We start from the raw sequence: 19,795 nt of genomic DNA, 5'->3' as shown, positions 1-19,795 counted from the left end.
TCGGGTCCCCCTGTCCCTGCCCAGTGGGCTCTGTGGGGCTCCCAGAGGTCTCACCTCATCATGTGGCCCAGTAGCACCCACAGGTGCCAGGGCAGTGCAGGGGTCAGCAGTGCCAGGGGAGCAGGGTGAGCTCCTGCAACCAGCATAGCCGAACTGCAGAGGGGAACCAGAGTGGGAGAGAGCAGCAGGAAAAACTTGGAGGAAGCTGGAAGCTCTCAACACAGTTAAAAAACAACATTGCTCTTCAAAATAGATGTGATTGCACTCCTTGTGAGTCATCGAGCAGAGACACCGAGATTGCTTTGTGCCAGGGATGAGCCTGGGCTCTGATTGTGTGCCTCCCGGATTTGTATAAAACAGAGCATGGATGGCATGTCAGAGTTTACAGCTCGCATACATTTTCAGCAGTGAGCTTTGCAAAATGTATCAATGTAATCTCTGCCTCCTATATTCCGTGTTGATTAGACACGATTTCTGGCTGGATTTTCAGAAAGCTCAAGTGCTTTTTTAATCACTACAGAAGCTCATTATTGCTTTCCAGTGACTCTTATGTCCTTCACTTCTCCTTTCAGATTAGAGTCTATAGTCAGATGAATATTGGATGATTTCATTACATACAAATGCAATCAACAGTTTTGCATAAATTTCTCCTCTTTTCTTGAGTTTCAATTGACCTCAGCACCCGTGGAGGCAGGCGCAATACACATGTAAATGAGCTGGCGTTGCTGCAAAGACACGGATGCGAGAAACAAGATAAACTGTCAGATAATATTTGGGATTTTAAGAGATCAAAAAAATACTTCCTTGCTCAGCCAAGCCGTGAAAATGGCACCTTCAGCTGCTGGGAATGAGCTTTTGTGTTGCTGTGGGTCCGGCTGTGGGCAGCGATGGGAGCGATGGGCAGCAGCGATGCTGTCGGCAATGAGCAATGCAGTGGATGCTGCCCAGCACAGCTCCGGTGGGAGCAGGGCCCGGCGGGGACACGGGCATGTGGATGCCAGGGACACCCACTGCAGCCCAGGACTGGGTGGCCAGCCCTGTTCCAATGGGGTCAGCACGGCCAGAGGGTGCTCAGCCCATGGGCAGCCCCGCGTGGGACGCCTGTCCTGGGCACTGCTGTCTGGGCAGTCCCACTACCCCCACCAGCACATAACAGTGCCTTTGAAAGATATTTAAACCCGCATTCCGCACTAGCAATCAGGGCTAATTTAAACAAACTGTAATTAAACATAAAGGACCTCTTGGTAGGAAAGTCAGGGAAAACTGTCAGTGGTTCCTTTGGCTGCGGAGCCCTCACCTCGAAGGACTGATCTCAGCGCTCCTGTGAGCAATGCAGCACTCCCACACACGCGTTCGGGGGCCGGTGAGGAAAGAAGCTCTTGGGTTTCTTTTGATACCTTTTTGCACTAATCTTCTTAACAGATTTTTAATTGATGGGAACAGAGCACTTTGCAGCCGTGAAATCTATTGGTGTAATTGCTGGTGGATTAGTCCCATTAAGCACACAAATTACCTGTCTCCAGGCCGCCGGCCCCACCAGGGAGCTCCCCGTGCTGGACACACTGAGTTGCCCCATTCTGAAGCAATTCTGATAAAATAAACTCTCTAATCAGGTAAATAATTCCATAAGGGAAATTGCTGCCTTCCCGCAGCCCCCTCCTCCAGCGGGAACCTGGCTAGTTTCAGGGGAATGGAACATGCCTCCAATTACAGACAAACCTTCAGCTCGAAGGGAGAAGCTCATGGCACATGGGACCCCCTTGAAATGCAGCGTCCGAAGAATTAAAGCATTTAAGCTGTCAGCCAGAATCTGCCCGAGCCCTGATTACCTGGGGGTGACACACGGTGTATTTAGGTTCATGTCTGCTGCAATTTCCTGGCCCCCAGCGTTGATGCTGAGTGACTGCGTCCTGCCCAGGGTCCCTGACACGTGGCCTCAGTGCGGGGACACCGACCTTTGGGGCAATCAGGGACATCCCTCCTGCAGCAGGGGAAGCATGCGGTGCCCCTGAAGAGCCACTGTGTGAGCACGGCTGTGCCCATTTCACAGCCACACTCACTGAAGCCACATGGCTGTGCCGGTCCCATTTCTGGCAGGGAGGATCCCTTTGGTATAGGGCTGCTCCTCCTGCGAGGGATGGGAGACCCTTGACTGCCCCATGGGAAGTAGAGAGCCATGGGGCCACGCAGGGGCCCGCACCCACACTCACAGAGAGGGCCGGGTGCTAGGGCTGGGGAGAGAACCCTACACTGCAGGTAATTGGCATCAGATGCTCCCTGACCCGCTGCATCCAGTGGGAAGCTGGAAGCATTTATTTGTCTGAGCTCTATCTGTGCGCGGGAGGCGTTGGCAGTGGCGGAGCTGGGCTCGGTGAGCCTAATGAGCCAGGCTGAAGATGATGAATATGATTGCTGAAAGCGTTTTCCTGAGTCCTTCTTTCCTGGGGCTCAGGTTACGAGTTCCCAGACAGCCTGTCCAGCCGGGGCCTTTCAGCTCTGATTTGTAGCCCCCCAAACAGCGCCTGTCAGCTCCCTGTCCTGGGGAAGTGCTTGGCCCTCATCCGCCGTGCTGCAGGGAAGGGCTGGGACTGAGCGTGGGTACCGCAGATCCTGCTCAGCTCCGGGGAGAGCTGCGACCCTGAGCTGCCCCACATCTCCCGACAGGAGCGATGCCGCGGCGTGCTCGTGGCCATCGGCACTCATTGTGGCACTCTCGGTTTTCCCCCAGGGTGAAGCAGCACGGCGGTGGCTCTGGCTCCTCTGCTGTCAGCCCGGCGTTGCCTCGGGATGGATCTACCCCCGAATCGCATCCCCACTCAAAGAGCTCATACAGGGTTGCACAGAGCCGGATCTACCCGTGGGTGCTCAGCTCTGGGGACGCACACCTGCAGGACCCCAAGCACAGGGTGGAGGAAGCGGGGCTGTCGGCTTCCAGGGCAGCTCCCGCACGGCACACCGCCGCTGGGACAGAAGGAGCTCTGCGGTGCCGACCCTGCCGGTTCGGTGTCCCTGTGCCACCCCCGGCACAGGCAAAAGCTCTGCTGCAGCCCCCGGGAGAAGTCCCAGTGAGGGAGGGCCGAGAGTTGCTCTGAGCCTCCCAGCGCTCCTCCCGGCTCCGCGCTGCCATTGGCGGTGCTCTGCTGCCTCCCTACGGAGCCGTGCAGCTCGGCACGACGCACACGTGGGTGATGGCGACGGCCGTGTCCCCTTCCACCGCCCCCGGCTGCGGTGGAGCGACGGCGGAGCGCCCACGCGGCTCCGCACCGGTCCTTCCCGGAGCCCCCCTCCCAGCTGTGCCGTATCCCCCGGCCCTCCCGCGCGGAGCCGTGCTGGATGCAGGCAGGGCTCACCCCGAGCGCAGGAGCAGCGCGTGGTGCTCCAGGAGGGCTGCACGGCGCCCGTCTGATTGGTGCGGTGTGGAGCGGTGCGGAACGGTGTGTGGCCGCTCTTTGTTTTGGGCTTCTGCAGCTCTGAGAGGTGACAGCAAAGCCCCAGTAGCCCCAAACGCGGCTGCTGCCCTCCACCTGGAGCAGCCCGGACGGTGCCACCAGGCCCGGGGACGTCCCCCGCCGCCGGCCCAGGGCGCTCCGCAGGGCGCTGCCCCGCACAGCGCCTGCAGCCTGCCGGCCCGATCCTGGCCCGCGGGCACCGGGCTGGGAGCAGCGCCAGGAGGGAGGCACGGCGACGCTCCCGGTAACCCCATTTGTTCCGCCGTTGGCGGCTGCGGACAACCACCGGGATGCCGGGCTCGGACACGGCGCTGCCGCCCGAGCTGTACCGCCGCCCTGGGGCACGGGGCGGGACGGGACGCGGGGACGCGAGGAGCGGGGCGCGGCCCTGGAGGAGCGCGGGGTCCCCCCGGGGGCCGGGCTGGAGGCGGCCCCGTGCCGCCAGGGGCGGGAGGAGGCGCGACGGGGGCGGGGGCGGCGGGACCGGGCCGGGCAGCGCGGGACGCGGCGGAGCTGCCTATCGCCATGGGCGGTGGGTGCCGGGCCCGGGTCCCCCCGGCCGCGCTGCGGCTTCTTGTCACCCACGCGATGCTGCTCTGCGCCGCCGGGAGCGCCGCGGCCGCCGGCACCGGTACGAGGGGACGAGCGGCGGGGGGAGACCCCGAGGCGGTGCCGGAGCGCGGGGGGAGCCGATACAGGGAGTGCGGGACCGGGATCGCCCGCGGAGCCCGGAGCGCGGAGGGGCGGCGGGGCCAGGGTCTGCGTGACGGGGGAGAGGGCGTGGAGAGGTCGGGGCCCCCGGCGCTGTCTCTCGCGGTGGTCTCGGGGCAAGATCGCGACCGTTGCCCCTGCTGGTGCCCGGCCCGAGGCGAGGTCGTGGCAGTGGGCTGCGGGCGCTGCAGGAAGGGCCCCTTCTGAGATGCCCCGACGGCTGCCGGCGGCTGTTTGGAGCTCCTGGGGAGAACGAGCGCCGTGCCCGCGGCTCTGGGCGCAGCTGCTGCCCTCTGACCCGCGCCTTGTACCATGCCTGTGGCCTCGAGCTGCGCTGCATGCCGTGTGCTGGCCCCACGATGGGCTCAGGCGTTGAAAGGTGAATGCAGCCATAGACCACGATGTGAAATAGTGCTGCCAGCTCCATCCGTGTGCTGGCCTGGGCAGTTCCTTTCAGGTTTGAGGTTGGATGCTGACCGTGTTCCTCTGCTGTGAAATGATTTTCCTTGCTTCTACATTACAAGACCCAGCACACAGAACTTACAGGGTTTGGCAGTTCCTTGGTGAAGCCTTCATGGCAAAAGCAGCACAGGAGCGTGCTGTGCTGGGCATCCCTTGGTGTGCTGTGGCTGTGTGTGCTGCAGGCGGTAGTGGTGACCCCATCACTACATGGCAGGAAGGGACACAGACCACAGTGCAGAGGGTTTGGACTGCATGGGGCAGAGGGGCTGTAGGGATGGGGCATGGCCTCCTCCCAGCACCCACAGCCCTCCTGCAGTGCGGTGGCTGTTCCCGCACAGAAACAATGACCCTAAGGTGGAGACTTCCCTGTAGCAGTGGGTGTGCGTCCAAAAGGGAACATGAGCCAGGCTCACAGGGCTGCTTTCATGCACGAAAGTGTGGCTCTGGGAGCCAGCAGCAGGCAGGCATGCACTGGATCCCACAGGACAGGACCTGGAGACCTCTGGGGACAGGCAGCCCACGGCTGCTGGGACGGACAAACCATGATGGCACAGCCCTGGTGCTGCTGGTGGCAGAACGGGGTCAAGACAGATTGCATCACACAGGGATTATCTCCCAAGCTTTGATGAGCAAAGAGAGCTGACTGAGAGATTGGGGGACCCATGCTGGGACCTGTGGTGCAGTGAACCCTGTGGATGGCTCCAAGCTCCTGAGGACAGAATAACCCCTGCCTGCTGGGTGCTTGCACATCTCCTCACCTCTTTGCAGGCAGCTCCTTGGCTCAGAGCAGTAACGTTTTTCCTCCTTCGAGACTTTCTCTGGCTGTGACCTGGGCTGGGCTCCCACAGCGTCTCTCTGCTTTCCCCTGCGGATATTGCCCTTGGCACCTGTCTGCTGCCTTCGCCTCGGGGCTGTGTATTTGTGTAGGAGCACATGTTTCTGCAGACTAACGGAGCTTCTCCAGTTGCATCCTCCTCAAGCCCAGCCCTGTTCACAGGCGCAGCTGTCCCTGGTGTCACCGCCTCAGCTGGGCTCAGACCCGCGATTCCTCCTGCAGATCTGGGTCCATTCCTACTACCTGCGGTCGGGCTCCCCGTGTGCGTGGTGCAGCTGCAGCCCCACAGGTTGCTGTGCAGGCAGAAGCTGTTGCAGATGACAGTCTGGCTGCAGTGGGCTGGGAGTGGCTCCTGGGCCCAAGAAACCTTCACAAATCAGAAAAACAAGTGCGAACCGTTCACTGTCTTCACAGCTCGGAGCCATGTACACACTGGGAACGTCCCGCCCGGTGAGCCCAGCCTGCTCATGATTCACCCCATGTCGTCAGTTTGGCTGCGGTTGGCGGAGCGGATGTTGACCCCAAAACGAGGCATTTTTCAGCAGCTATCGTGGGCATTCGCCGGCTGTGCCGTCACGGAGGGGCTGCAGTCTGGGGCCGGGGGCGGGAGCAGCGTGTCCCGCACCTGCGGCCACACCGCTGGATTCCTGCTCGGGGTGGAGGTGGCTGCTGCACGCTGGGACGCGCTCCGTGCCCCAGGCTGGGACGTGCCGCTCCACCCCGCCCGCGGGTCCCCACTGACACCGCTGTGAACCCGGAGCAGGCAGCAGCCTGCAGAGCCCTGGGCACGGAGCGGGGCTGCACTTGTAGGTGTCGGTGTTTGCAGCGGGGTGGAACACGGAGCTAACGGGCCGGCAGTACTCTGAGGATGCTTCAGCTGTGCTGCACCGTGGCCCTGCTGGCGAGTTCAGTGCTGTGAAATGACAGGGGAGCGGTCTGAAGTTAAATTGTATGAGATAAATAAGGACCTGCTGCTGCTTCCACCCAGGGATGTGACAGCATGTGGAGACATGGAAAGGTGCAAGGTGAAAGGGAGCTCGAAAGAAGGGCTGGGAGCTGCACCCTGTGGGCTGGCCCCATAGTGTGATGGTTCAGGGTCCCAGTGCTGAGAAGTGCCCTGAGATGTCTGGGAAACTGCAAGGCTGCACAGTTAGCTTGATTTGTCAAAGACGTTTGGTTTTAGCTACAATTTCCAATGGAAAATATATTGTGCCAGTCTGCATGAGAGCCTGGTTCCAGACCCTGCAGAATTTGAACCAGATCAGGCAGAGCCCTTAGGGCTGGGAGTGCAACCCCCACAGCAGCTGTGGATGGACACTGATGGTGACAGTTCCCAGTGCCTTTGAGCAAAGTCTGTCCCTGGGCGCTGTGTCCACCAGGCTCCCCGTGGCAGCTCCATGCTGGAGGCAGCTGCACACTGCGTGCCAAGGATGGTTTACATAGCACAGCCCCACCGCAGCTGCTTCCAGCTCCTGGGCTGCCCTCTCTGCAGCCCCATCGTGCTCCAGCTGTCCTGTGCTGCAGCAGCTGCCTGAGTGCTTGCAGATTGGCGACGTGATGCCACAACACGGTGCTTTCAGGCTTCTCCCTGCACAGCCCCCAGTGCTGCAGTGACACCTCCAGCACGGCCCAGGAGGAGCTGCTGGGATGGACTGGGACCTCAGCGTGCCCCCTGTGACCACAGTCGCATTGGCTGGGTGATGTCGTGGGGAGGGCAGGACGGGCGCTTATCTGGTAGCTGCAGCCAGGGTGTGCAGGCAAAGGGGCAGCTGTGGAGGAAGCGACCAGGCTAGGGCTGGGAGGAAGGAGCCCAGCAGTCAGCCCCTTCCTCCACTCAGAGCAGAAAAGCCCTGTGCCAAAGCAAACTGCGGCCCGGACAATTGCCATTATTAATGGTGGTGTTTGCAGGGATTTCTGCAGCTCTGGGGCACAGCAGTCCATGCACAAGGCTCCAGCAGTGCCTTTCTGCTGCCTCCTGCTGCGCTGGGCTTGGCTGTGTGCAGGGCAGCACGGCCCTGCTGGGGTGCAGCGAAGTGCCCAACACGGTGGCACTGCAGGTGGATGGTGACCTCTCCTCTCTCCCCCCAGTCAATCCATGCTGCTATTACCCCTGCCAGCACCTGGGTGTGTGTGTGCGTGTCGGCCTGGAAGGCTACGAGTGCGACTGCACACGGACGGGGTACTTTGGGGCCAACTGCACCTCACGTAAGTCCACGGCACTGTTCTGGGTGGGCACTGAGCTGTCATTACCTGGTGCCAAGTGCTGTGCTGCGTTTGTGTCCCACAGCTGAGCTCTGGACACGCCTACGTGACCTGCTGAAGCCCAGTCCTGCCTTTTACCACTTTGTCCTCACCCACTTCAGGTGGCTCTGGGACATCATCAACAGCACATTCATCAGAGACACTCTGATGAGGCTCGTGCTCACAGGTATGAGGGGTGGCATCAGGACTCTGGGCATCAGTGTGGGCATGGGTGGCACCAGGCTGGGTCACTTTGCTCTGCGCCACCTGCATGCAGGTGATGTTAGCAGTGGGAAGCACCCTGCACACAAGCTGAGCACCAAGCAATGGCTGCTGTCAGCACGCCATGTTCCCTCTATAAAGGGCTCTGGAGCGGCCGCACGAGGAGCAGCTGGTGGAAATATGGAGCTGGCCCTTGTTACTCATGTCCTTGCATTTATCACTTTGCATAAATATTTAGGTTCCAGCTCTTGGAGCCATAGGGATGTGTTCACAAGGCTTCGGCTGTTGATTTCAGCATTTATGCACGTTTGTCGTCTAATTCATCATCCAGGAATCCATTAGTGCAGAAGCAGAACCATCCGCTCATGCAGGGACCTGCAGCCTCTGATGGGGGGAGCACAGCACAGCACAGCAGGACGTGGACTGGGATGCCTGAGGTCTGTGCTGCCCCGTGGCACCAACTCAGCTCTCTCCTTCCAGTTCGCGCCAACCTCATCCCCAGCCCTCCCACCTTCAACTCCCAGTATGGCTACATCAGCTGGGAGGCCTACGCCAATGTCAGCTATTACACGCGCATCCTCCCACCGGTGCCGAAGGAGTGCCCCACACCCATGGGGACCAAAGGTACGTGGTTGGCACAGGAACATGGAAAGTGATGAGCATGGGCTGGGTCTACAGAGCAGCGCCTGGCTCCTGCCTGGTGCCACACACTCGCTGCCTGCACTGTGCTGCAGTGGTTGAGCTGCATGGCACCAGCATCAGCCCCTGTCCTCCACAGGGAAGCAGCAGCTCCCCAACGCCCAGCTGCTGGCTGAGCGCTTCCTGCTGCGGCACAAATTTGAAGCTGACCCCCGGGGCACCAACTTGATGTTTGCCTTCTTCGCCCAGCATTTCACCCACCAGTTCTTCAAGACCTCTGGAAAGATGGGACGCGGTTTCACCAAGGCACTGGGGCACGGGGTGAGGGCTCAGGGCTCAGTGATGTGGACACACGGCGATGGGCACGGGCAGGCTGCCGCCCCGCTCACACCGTGTGCTCCCACAGGTGGACCTGGGGCACGTGTATGGGGACAACCTGCAGCGGCAGCACCAGCTGCGGCTCTTCCAAGATGGGAAGCTCAAATTCCAGGTACTGCACGGCATGATATACTGAGATGCGTCTCGGTCCCATGCCCCAAGATTGCTGGAAGCCCACATCCCTCTGGCAGCTGCCAGGACCACGTGGCTTCCTCCCCAACTCACTTTCTGTTCCTGTTCCCCCGAGGTGGTGAACGGGGAGGTGTACCCCCCCTCTGTCACCGAGGTGCCGGTGCACATGGTCTACCCGCCTGCCATCCCCAAGGAGAAGCAGCTGGCAATGGGGCAGGAGGTGTTTGGGCTGCTGCCAGGGCTCTGCATGTATGCCACGCTCTGGCTGCGTGAGCACAACCGCGTCTGTGACATTCTGAAGCAGGAGCATCCCACCTGGGGCGACGAGCAGCTCTTCCAGACAGCGCGGCTCATCCTCATCGGTGGGTGCTGCAGCGTTAGGGGCTGGGGAGTTCCTCTCGCAGCCTGCTGGAATTCATTGGCTTTGGTCTGTCAACAGATTTAGTTTTGAATGATTTAGCTAAAACTCTGAATAATTTCATTCTAATATTCTTTTCTGGATTCTGGATGGAAGTGACTTGGTGTGAGACTGCAGTAAAGCAATTAAAGACCCACACCAACATGTTCTATTAAGCAGCATGCTGGGGTTGGCTTTCTCAAAAACCATTTCTGTTTCGGCAAAATGACCGTTTTTGGTGGAAAAGTAATTCAGAGAGAAATTCCCCACCAAGTTCCCCAGCCCAGAGTCAGGGGGGTCCTGCACTGCATGTGAGTAGCGCGCCCAGCCTGGTGCCCTGCGGCAGGGGGGTTGAGGGGCACTGCCCCCACTGACACTTTCTTCTCTCACCTCCTGCCCAGGGGAGACCATCAAGATTGTCATTGAGGACTACGTCCAGCACCTCAGCGGGTACTTCCTGAGCCTCAAGTTTGACCCTGAGCTGCTGTTCGAGCAGCAGTTCCAGTACCGGAATCGCATTGCGGTGGAGTTCAACCAGCTCTACCACTGGCACGGGCTGATGCCCGACTCCTTCATCATCCAGGGACAGGAGTACAGCTATGAGCAGTTCCTCTACAACACCTCCATGCTCATGGACTACGGTATAGAAGCCCTGGTAGAGTCCTTTTCCAGGCAGACTGCAGGAAGGGTAAGACCCTGTGCTGCTGGTGCGTCCCGTGGGGCTGTGGTGTCCCGTCTGTCCTACCACAGTGCTTGGTGTGTGTGTCCAACCCGCGTGTAGCATTTGCCAAATTTCCTGGCGGTGCTGTGCATGCTGTGGCCCTCCCCACGAGCAGTGCAGCCGTGGCAGTGCTGTGCGCTCGGTCCTGGGACGCTGCAGTAAACACGGTGCTGCAGCCAGGAGCGTGCGGTGCGCGGGGGGCCCCAGGCCAGGCTGTGCCGCATGGAACAGCTTGTCTCATACTGTTCTTTGCTGCCATCACATGGATGTTCTCTTCCAAGTGATGTATCAACATTTCTGACTCGTGTGAAGCAGCACGGCTTCCACACAGACCTGCTGCTCTCAGGACTCCTGCTGTGATTCCAAACCCGGCGACCCCCACCCCAGGGCCCGGGTGTCAACAAGGCCAGGATGAGGCTGGGGTCTGCTCATGTGGGCATGCTCCTCCTCATCTTCTCCTCCTGCAGATTGGTGGGGGGCAAAACATCAACGCCAATGTATTGGGAGTGGCCGTTGGAGTCATCGAGGAGTCGCGGCAGCTGAGGCTGCAGCCCTTCAATGAGTACCGGAAGAGGTTTGGCCTGAAGCCCTACGTGTCCTTCCAGGAGCTCACAGGTAGGGCCCACTCCCCCAGTTGGGCTCAGGGGCTGCTGGCCCAGCCCATGCTGAGGTCTCTGGGGTTCTCTCGGTGCAGGAGAGGAGAAGAAGGCAGCAGAGCTGGAGGAGCTGTATGGAGACATCGATGCTCTGGAGTTTTATCCAGGGTTGCTGCTTGAGAAACCCCAACCCAACGGCATCTTTGGGGAAAGCATGGTGGAGATTGGCGCTCCATTTTCACTGAAGGGACTTCTTGGGAATCCCATCTGCTCCCCAGAGTACTGGAAGCCCAGTACCTTTGGCGGAGCAACCGGCTTCGAGATCGTCAAGACAGCATCACTGGAGAAACTTGTGTGCCTCAACGTGAAGAAGTGTCCGTACGTGGCGTTCCGTGTGCCGGATGCAGTGGCAGCAGGTGAGACCGACAGCAGCCGTGCGGGTGGAGCATCATCCACAGAGCTGTAGCAGCAGCACAGCCCACACAGGTACGGCCTGGCCTCACCCAGCCCAGGGAGGGAACAGACCTCTGCCCGGTGCTGAGTGTCCCTGTTGTCCTTGCAGGCAGCGCTGGGGCCGGTGCTCTGCTCATCCCGTGCCAGCAGAGCCTCCTGCCCTGGGTGGGCTCCAGCCCCACACCAGCAGGGAGAGGCTGGTGCTCACCTTGGGAAGAGCTCGAGTGCCTGAGGATAACTCAGCAGACCTAATCTTCCTACCACTGCCTTGCACTAAGCCAGCTTGGGAGCTCACTTGGTAAATCCCAGTGTCCCAGGATGCTCGTGGCCTCTCTGCTCCTCTCCCTCAGCTCCCACTGCCCACTCCTGCTGTGGGGCATCATACTCCAGAGAGCATGCAGCACACAGAGCCTTCCTGGCCTCATTGGGGAGGATGTGCTGCAGATGCGCTGCAGGCCGTGCTCTCACCTGGTTCTCCACAGCAGCCCCTCTCTGCCTTCCATCCTGCCTGGCACTGGACAGAGGGTGACCATGCCAGCTGCCCAGCCCTGGGGAGCTCCCAGAGCCCTGTGTCCCCCCTTTGTACTGCTGTCCTGGCATACAACAGGCTGCTCTGAGCTACCTCTGTGCACATCACCCTATAAAGACTCCCCCACCCTCTGCTCATTGCACTTTCCTGCATTAATAGCTCAGTAAACAACGTTCCAAAGGCACACCGCCTGCTTGACCTGCTCCACAGCACATGCAGACATAAGCCCTCACCAACAGCATGACGTGATCACTGGCAGCCAGGGCTGCTGGCCTTAGTCCCAGCCAGATCCTAGAAAATGGACCTCTAAAATAAACAATGTTAAAAACCACTCTCATTTCCTCCAAGTTCTCAGGCTTTCGCAGCGCAGAGACAGGCCAAGGCAGGTGCCTGGGACCCAGGTGGAGGTGGGGAAGGCTCAGCAGCACTCACACGGGGCACAGGGATTTCCTGGGTCCCAGCCCTTGCTGCAGTTGCCATGCTTGGGTAGAAGCATGGTCAGACAGCAAATGGCATCCAGTGGGAGCAGCACACAGCTGAGGACTGCTGCCATGTCCCCAGGCATCACCACGCACTGTGATCCGTGCACCGTGTGCTTCCAGTGTCACACTGGCAGAGCGTGCCTGTGGCCTTGCTGTGTGCAGGGCTCCAGCTCCAAGCATCCTCCTTGTTTCGGTTAGGCCACAAGTATCCTGCTTTTGTTTGTGGCTATCACAGTCAGCCAGCATTGTTTGTTACCAGCCGATAAGCGTGCACATAGAGAGCTGTCTCAGTGCTCTGTGCCACCGAGGGGACGTTTCCCCAGGAATAGCACAGCCCCCAGCCCCCCCATGCTCTTTGCTGGTCCTTCAGCCCCGTGTTCAGCATCTCTGGGGAGCGCAGTGGCACTGTGTGCCTGCGGACTGATGTGCACAGGAGAGCACTGTGCTGTGCATGCCGTGTGAGGAGCAGAAAGGACAACATCTGCTTGTGTTCGTGTGACCTGCAATGTGTAGTGTAATGATTCACTGGGCACAAAATTACCAAAGTGGACACTAGGAGGAAGAGATCTGCTCCTGCAGTGCTTTTAATAGTAGTTCTCTTTTTGGTGTTCCTACAAATAAACCCCCAGCACTCTGAAGGAGATGGGATGTGGCTGTAGCACCAGAACAGACAGGCACAAGGAAAAGCACAGCCCAGCAGCGCAGCCGCTGCCTTCCTCCATCTCCACGAGCAGACACAGGACTAAACAGAGCTGCACCACCAGGCAGGAGAGCCAAATTCACCTTGGCCATGTGTGTGCATTTGTCCTGTGCTGGAGAAGCAGCAGATAGAAAACAGGACACAGGAAGGACAGACTGCAAACACAGCGCATGTAACATGGCTGTAGGAAGAAGTGTTGCTCACCAACCTTTCACCACCATTACTGTTTACCACTTACTGTCCTATTTCAGACATGCAAACCAGGCTGAGTATCTGCAAACGATTAAAGGCAATAAATACCAACCTTGGTTTCCAGCACCAGTAGCTTTTTTTCCAAGCCCTCTTGCTCTGTGGACCTAATGGATTTAAGTTTGTTTCATGCTGTCACAACTGCAGCCAAAAATGTTCAGACTTGAGCAATGCCTGCACAAACTGCCAAGGCACAAGGAAGGGAACCGACCGCAGCTGCTTTGCTCGAGACTCCCAACCTTTCACAACGCTTTTATCTCAGAGCAGTTTCACCAGATGCACTAAAAAAAGCAGTAGGGTGCTGGTGGGAGGAAGGGGGGGAGGAAAGAACAGGCAGATCCCAAAGGACAGTTTGCAGGTACCTGCCCAGCACCCACCACCTCTGGGAGCTGCAGGGCGAGCTGCTGCCAGGGCACAGGATGGGCACAGCAACCTTCCCACTTTCAGCCAGTGTCTGGTAGCTGAATCTCATCCTGAATGTAAATTACAGAGGACTTTTGGCCAAGATAAGGCCTGATGCAAGAGACAAAATATCCAAGCATACAGCTCGTATCTGTACCACTGCCTGCTGCACCAGAGCCTTTCACAGCTCTGAAAAATGCTGGAACATCCCATCAGGTTTCTGCCCAGAACAGCGTTTTGTGCTGTGCCAGAAAACATAGATGAAACATCTTTGGCAATATTAAAAGACTTCCTTTATTCAAAGTCAAGCAATTTAGTAGGAATGCATCAATAAAAGCGGAGTTCTGACAGTGATGGAACACAACAGCTTGGAGGCAAGGAGAGGCATCTGCCTCAAACCCAAATCCTGACGCTCACGGCCAAACCAGAATGTTTCAAAACTTTTATTGTAGGGACGTGTTGATACAATTTCATTTTAATTTCCATTCTCTAATGCATATATATCTATAATGTGCATATATATATGCATATACAATCCAGTTTTTAATCTGCAGGTTAGGACCTCATTTAAATTAAGATAAATAAAGCAGACTTTAACACTTCAACTAAAACATTTACAGATACAGTGTTAGTGAGCTGAAGTTCTAATTTGTATTGAATGGACAGTAACAAATTGATAACAAACCTATCCTAAAATCTGTTCTACTCTGCTATGCTGCTTTGCATGCAGTAAGAATGCTGGGTTTGGGGGCACAGAACTACTGGCTGGTCAGTTTGGAAGGATTTAGCTTCAGGAACAGGCAAAAGCAACAGCAGCACTCCAGCCCTGCTTCTCAGCAGCAAACACACACATCTTCTCCTTACCCCTCTTCGCCCTTGTGCTCCTTCTTTTCAGATCAATGATGAATTGGATTCAGGCTTCTCTTACACATCTTTTTCCCCCCTTTTGCTAAGGCAGCAGAAACCATCTGTCTCATACCTCAGCACCAAAACCTCATAACCAGGACTCAGTCACCTTGCTGCAGGCCATCAGATGGAGCAGCAGGAGAGGTTCTGATCCTGCAGCAGCTTTACAGCCTTGGGCCTCAACCCCTGCTTGGTACAAATAAAACTTCAAAGTAACTCAGAGTCAGCTCTTCCCCCTTCAAACCAGGTTTTACTGTGGTGCTAACATGCGCCTGTCTGCACTACAGACTGAATCTCATCCTGAATACAAATCATGGTTGGTGTGACTTCTGTTTCTGAAACGCAGGATACCCACACTCAGTGACTTAATTTCAAGTAACCTGAATCTCTCACCACATTTTAAACTTTGGCTTTCTGCCACTTTCCTTAAAACAGCTACAAATGCTCTTTCAGCTATTTTTAATTACAACATATTTACCCGTCTGCTTATACTACTTTTAAAAATAGTTTGAATACATACAACTGTAAATGCTTATCCTTGTCCTAAGATCTATTCTTACTATGAACCTAATGCTTACAAGGAAATTTTTGCACTTCTCCCTAGTGCTCTGAAGCACCTCACATAAAACTTGCAATTAAATGTAATCATTAAACATAGCATTACATCATATTTACGTAAGGACAGTCTACTTTCCTCAGAATTAAATAACAAACACAATAAGTCACGTGTGAGAAAGCAAACATAATATCCAATTAAGTGTGCAGGAGACGTAATTCAGTAGCAACTAAGTACACAGTGCTCACGTTCAGTGTGCTCATCTGCAGGAGGTGCAGGGAGATTACACCATCATCTGGCCAGCAAACCCTTGGCCCTGCTCTGCATCACTGGAGGTTTCCATGCTTGCATTCACTACACACTGCTAATGGTTTCTAACGCTGCTTATGTCACAGCTACAAAGTGCTAGACTTGCTGGAGGCAGGGTGAACTGCAAATGCAGTAGAAACCCTGGAAATTACTTCAGTTACTTCCCAGTATCACTACCTATAAAGTAAGCGGAGCACAAACAAAACAAACACACTTAATAACAATGTAATCACTAACAAATGATAACAAACTTGCTGCAGAAGGGAAGCATAATACACAGCATTCAGGAGCAATAACTTACTGAAAAGACAAATGGGCTCAGCCAGCACTGCTTGGCTTTTAATCTGCGTCCACAAGTGGGGATCCACAGTTTTTGGGGAAAGAGTCACCAGTGTCACTGTGCAACTTTTACAGCTACAATGCTTTCACCTCAACTCCACAGCATCTTCTCTGCCAGGGAACTCTGCTGATGCACTGTACAAAAAAACCCCATGCTCCCACAGAGGGAGGAAAAACAGGACAGTGGCAACGCTTCTGATTCTGCCTAAGAGTCTGCAGAAACCACGTACTGAGCTTCAGACAAGGGAGCTCCCATTCAGGAGCTTGTCTACTGGCCCAGGGCTCACTTCCCACAAAGCCTTCCAGTCATCTGTCAGGTCCAGGGATTATTAACATTCAAAATGTATCTCAAGACCCAGCTTAAGCAGGCAATGTGCAGACAGACAGAGACAAACATTAGCACTTATTTAAGTTTTGAGGATTTCAGAGATATAAAAAATTCTGAGGCTACTAAGTCCCAGTTCTGCATTTTGCCAACAAAACTCTCCTTGATGCTCTGCAGGACGTATATTGGTTCTCTGTCTCTGAAGAGGCAGAGATTATTTTCTGCTGAAGTGATTGTCACAAACTCCAGTGGTAGGTATTTTAAAACCTAAGTACGTTTCAAGAGCTGTACCAGAAGGAAGATCTTCCCATTTAAGTCTCAGACAAGGTTAAAGAAAGAAGAGCCCTCTCCAGCTGAAAAGCAGTTTTCAGGATCAAGTTGTTGTTATTTGCAAGTGAGTACTAAACCAAAATTTGATGTCAACTGTTAGAACGACAGTTCCAAGAATGGGACTGAAAGCTGCAGAATGGAAGATGGGACCTTGCTGTGTTAACTCACTGGCAGCAGTTCAATTTCAGGTTAATAAAAGACATGGATGCCTAAAAACTTCATTACTAAATTGCGTTAGAACTTCATGCTTAGTAAAATACATTTTAACATGTAGCCCACTGAGTTAATTTAAGAAAACGTTAGGAATGCTTTAAATTATCTTGAACAAAATTTTAACAAGCGAAAATCCAAGTGCATGGAGGAGAACAACATACCCACACTACGAAAGTAAGGGAACAACCCCTAGCACAAGAACATCCCACAGCACAGCTACACCTACTGGCCCCCTGGTGTAAGAGGTTCAGTCTATTTCCAGATCACTGTCCTCACTGTAACACGCAGATGGATTATGTATAGAAGTCAGGAGCACTAGGTCTTTTTCTGGAAGCAGACCACACTCCTGCAAAAAAGCCTCCAGGTCAACAGCAAAAAAATCTTCTCCAAGCTGGTCAGTGATCCGCACAAAATTGCCAATAAGCTCCCCTGCCTTATAGACCAGCAAAGCTGGCAGAGCATTACTGGTAAAGCGAGCGCTGGCACCAATGAGCGAACTCTTTACTCTGCAAAATTTAACTGTTGGATACTCAGCAGCCAGACAGATCATGCAGCCATTCAGGGATTCAGCACCAGGGATGTCATCTTCGTAAATATGAATCATGATCAGAGTGCTCTTATGCTCTTTATCAACCGTGTCCAAAAACGCTTCTCCGCTGCTAATCTCAAAGACCTGCTTAAATTGCTGCCCACTGTACAGCTGCTGTCTCATCTCCTCCATTCGCTGCTTCCTGTAGCGCTGTAAAAATTCCTCATCATCTTCATCATTGTGAATCATGTTATATTCTTGTAACGTCATCTAAAAATACACAGAAAGATACACGACAGAGAAAAAAAGACGACCTGCATCACTATATGGGTCTCTTACATAATTAATTTAAATCAAGAGGATTAATGTGGGTCACTCATCTTTAATAACAGGCAAGTGCAACCCACAAAGGCTCAAGCACCTGCTGTATTACACTCCATTTTGATCTAATTAGAAACCGTGTCCAGTGGGAAGAGTGATTTCAGCCTTGGGTTTGCTAGTTCCCACATGCTGAACTAATAACTCAAGTGGCTGCTCCACGCTCCCACTTTAATTCAGGTTAATGGTAGCTGTGTGCTTTCACTAAGCTCTGAGCACTGATTTGGGTACCGTGCCTGACCTCAGATCTCTTCTCTTTCACCAGCTTTTTCAATGAGCTTTTAAGCAAACATTTATTTGGCAAAACAAGTACAGTACATTACCTCATCAGTAGAAATGAAATCATCAGTTCATGTATTTTGTTTTTACTCGCCTGCTTTGTTAAATGTATCTACTGACCAGATAAGGATTCATATCTGCTCCACACAAATAATGAATCAAAAAAATCCAGCAATTAAATGGCAATTCCTTTGTGTCATGTTACCTTTCCATTGATTTTTTCCTGAAGCTCTTTCTGCTTTTGCTTATCAGTCTCCTCATCTAAGTGAGATCTACACGTCATAGACAACTTCTTTATGAGGCGTTCCATTTCTCTGCGCTGCTCCTGTCTCTGTTCTGTCTCCAGTTGTTTAAACCTTCGCCAGTCGTTAATGACTCCTTTTGGACCTGAAATTGAATATGCTGGCATTTAACCATAAAACAGTAACAAAATTACATCTCTTGGTTAAAATTCCAGTAAGTTTATAGAAGCCAGCAGTAAATCAGCAGGCTTATCATAAGGTTTCTGTACAGCATGCAAAATGCTGTAATGAAAGAGAAGAATAGACTTGCCGTTTGTCCTTGAGTTTATAACTGTTTTTGTCCAAAAAGACAAATCTATCTAGCTGAGCTACCTTCAGAACTGTGTTGAAGGTTAACTCAGATTAATATCTAGGCCTTCAAGAACCCCACAACTGCAGGAATGACTCAAATATACCTGAAAATAGGTCTTTTGTTACAACAACAACAAAGCAGGAAACCACACAAACTTTCCAACAGAGAAAGTACTTACAAAGCAGTTAGTGTGCTATGGCAATACCTGTGTTGACTGCACTGCCATCGCTGCTAAGCTCTACCTCCCCAACGCTGTCGGGAATGGAGCTCTCCCCTTCTTTGTCTTCCTTCTCGCTGTCTTCATCCTCCCCCTCACTACTGCTGTAATAATACTGGAGCTTCTCGCCCAGCAGTTTATCATCCAACGCAGTCATTACGTTCTAAAGAATAAACAGAACAGACCATGCACCTCTTAGCTGTGCAGCACAGGATACCACCTTACACATACAACAGCAGCCTTCATTCCTTCTGAGCAGCTTCTGCCCACACAGGAGCGCTCAGGGCCCACCCCCACACGTCCGACACGCGAGCAAACTCTTAATGACAAACGTATTTAAGTTAACACTCAGGATGAACAAAGCCCTACTTTGTGTCTCAGCACTCAAAAAGCCGCAGTTATAAAGGCTGTTTCTGCAGCGAGGCACACGAGTGGATATCCACACATTTTTATCCACGGAGAACGAATTTCTAAGCGTGACTCGGGAGCCCCATCCGCCTCCATCATAGCCCTGCAGGCAGGCAGCCCAGCGACGTACCGTTCAGTTTCCGAGAGCGGGAATCGTTCTGCCGGCGGTTTCTCGGAGCAGAAAGCGGGCTCAGCAGCGCTCCTGCGGGGCTGCCAGCAACACCTGCGGGGAGATCCGACCGTGAGAGCATCGCACAGCGATGTGCCAACAGCCGCGCTCCGAAATAACGCACTGCGGGCAAACAGCGCCGTGCCGAGGAGAGCCGCGTTCTGTGTTTAACTCAAGAACACAAAAGCACAAAACACATCGAGCGAGCGCGGAGGCAGCGCAGGCGGTGCCACAACACTGCGCATAGCGGCTGCAGGCCGAGGGACCGCCGGCACGGCGCAGCACTGCACTGCACGGGAACTCAGCAACACAGCATTGCACGGCAACGCAGCACGGCCCGGCACCACGGCAGCACCGCACGGCAGCACCGCACAGCACCGCACAGCACCGCACGGCACGGCCCCGCCCCAGTCCCCCCCCCCTCCTGCTCCCCCCCACGGCAGGCGGCTCAGACGCTTCCGACGCGGAACCCCGCGGGGCCGGCAGCGCTCCTCGCGCAGTGCCGAGGTTACCGAGGAGCCCGCGGTGCCGCCCAGCCCCGCCGGGCCCCGTCCGACCCGCCCCTCCGAGCCCGGCCCGACGCCTCACCGCCGCCCAAGGCCTTCCGGAGCGCTCCGCGCGGGGCACGGCGGGACGGGGCGGGGC

The 19,795-nt window shown here is 55.0% G+C and overlaps 2 protein-coding genes across 5 annotated transcripts; one reads left to right on the top strand and one right to left on the bottom strand.

The window, feature by feature from the left end:
* Nucleotides 1–3,971: 3,971 nt before the first annotated feature.
* PTGS1 (prostaglandin-endoperoxide synthase 1) lies at nucleotides 3,972–13,250 on the top strand. Of its 2 annotated transcripts, XM_042879002.1 has the most exons (11): nucleotides 3,972–4,080; nucleotides 7,546–7,662; nucleotides 7,745–7,885; nucleotides 8,401–8,544; nucleotides 8,699–8,880; nucleotides 8,966–9,049; nucleotides 9,185–9,431; nucleotides 9,868–10,154; nucleotides 10,655–10,802; nucleotides 10,882–11,269; nucleotides 11,346–13,250. In XM_042879002.1, the coding sequence occupies exons 1-10, from the start codon at nucleotides 3,975–3,977 to the stop codon at nucleotides 11,247–11,249; spliced, it is 1,824 nt and encodes a 607-aa protein (XP_042734936.1). In that variant the 5' UTR covers nucleotides 3,972–3,974; the 3' UTR covers nucleotides 11,250–11,269; nucleotides 11,346–13,250. The 2 variants fall into 2 exon arrangements, with proteins under 2 accessions (XP_042734936.1, XP_042734935.1); XM_042879001.1 differs by lacking the exon at nucleotides 3,972–4,080 and having other exon boundaries at nucleotides 6,172–7,662.
* Nucleotides 13,251–13,868: 618 nt separating this feature from the next.
* On the bottom strand, nucleotides 13,869–19,785 carry PDCL (phosducin like). Of its 3 annotated transcripts, none has more exons than XM_042879003.1 (5): nucleotides 19,739–19,785; nucleotides 19,112–19,204; nucleotides 18,562–18,736; nucleotides 17,968–18,149; nucleotides 13,869–17,375 (listed from the first exon to the last, which is right to left on the bottom strand). In XM_042879003.1, exons 3-5 carry the CDS (start codon nucleotides 18,728–18,730, stop codon nucleotides 16,824–16,826), a joined length of 903 nt encoding a protein of 300 aa, XP_042734937.1. In that variant the 5' UTR covers nucleotides 18,731–18,736; nucleotides 19,112–19,204; nucleotides 19,739–19,785; the 3' UTR covers nucleotides 13,869–16,823. The 3 variants fall into 3 exon arrangements, with proteins under 3 accessions (XP_042734937.1, XP_042734940.1, XP_042734939.1); XM_042879006.1 differs by lacking the exon at nucleotides 19,739–19,785 and adding an exon at nucleotides 19,663–19,694; XM_042879005.1 differs by lacking the exon at nucleotides 19,739–19,785 and having other exon boundaries at nucleotides 19,112–19,440.
* Nucleotides 19,786–19,795: the final 10 nt, after the last annotated feature.

This window comes from Lagopus leucura, unplaced genomic scaffold (assembly GCF_019238085.1).
Source record: "Lagopus leucura isolate 7727_CA_CO unplaced genomic scaffold, USGS_WTPT01 Super-Scaffold_100022, whole genome shotgun sequence".
Taxonomy (NCBI): Eukaryota; Metazoa; Chordata; class Aves; order Galliformes; family Phasianidae; genus Lagopus; species Lagopus leucura.
Note: the sequence above shows the minus strand (reverse complement) of the source record. Positions and strands in the feature narration are given on the sequence as shown.

What these genes read in the sequence shown, in the direction of transcription:
- PTGS1 (XM_042879001.1), top strand. Translation starts at nt 7,350, where the DNA reads ATGGTGGTGTTTGCAGGGATTTCTGCAGCTCTGGGGCACAGCAGTCCA. An exon ending in GATGAGGCTCGTGCTCACAG is followed by an intron (nt 7,886 to 8,400) that starts GTATGAGGGGTG and finishes CTCTCCTTCCAG; the next exon opens with TTCGCGCCAACCTCATCCCC. An exon ending in CACACCCATGGGGACCAAAG is followed by an intron (nt 8,545 to 8,698) that starts GTACGTGGTTGG and finishes TGTCCTCCACAG; the next exon opens with GGAAGCAGCAGCTCCCCAAC.
- PDCL (XM_042879003.1), bottom strand. Translation starts at nt 18,730, where the DNA reads ATGACTGCGTTGGATGATAAACTGCTGGGCGAGAAGCTCCAGTATTAT. An exon ending in TGGCAGTGCAGTCAACACAG is followed by an intron (nt 18,150 to 18,561) that starts GTATTGCCATAG and finishes ATTCAATTTCAG; the next exon opens with GTCCAAAAGGAGTCATTAAC. An exon ending in AGGAAAAAATCAATGGAAAG is followed by an intron (nt 17,376 to 17,967) that starts GTAACATGACAC and finishes GTGTATTTTTAG; the next exon opens with ATGACGTTACAAGAATATAA.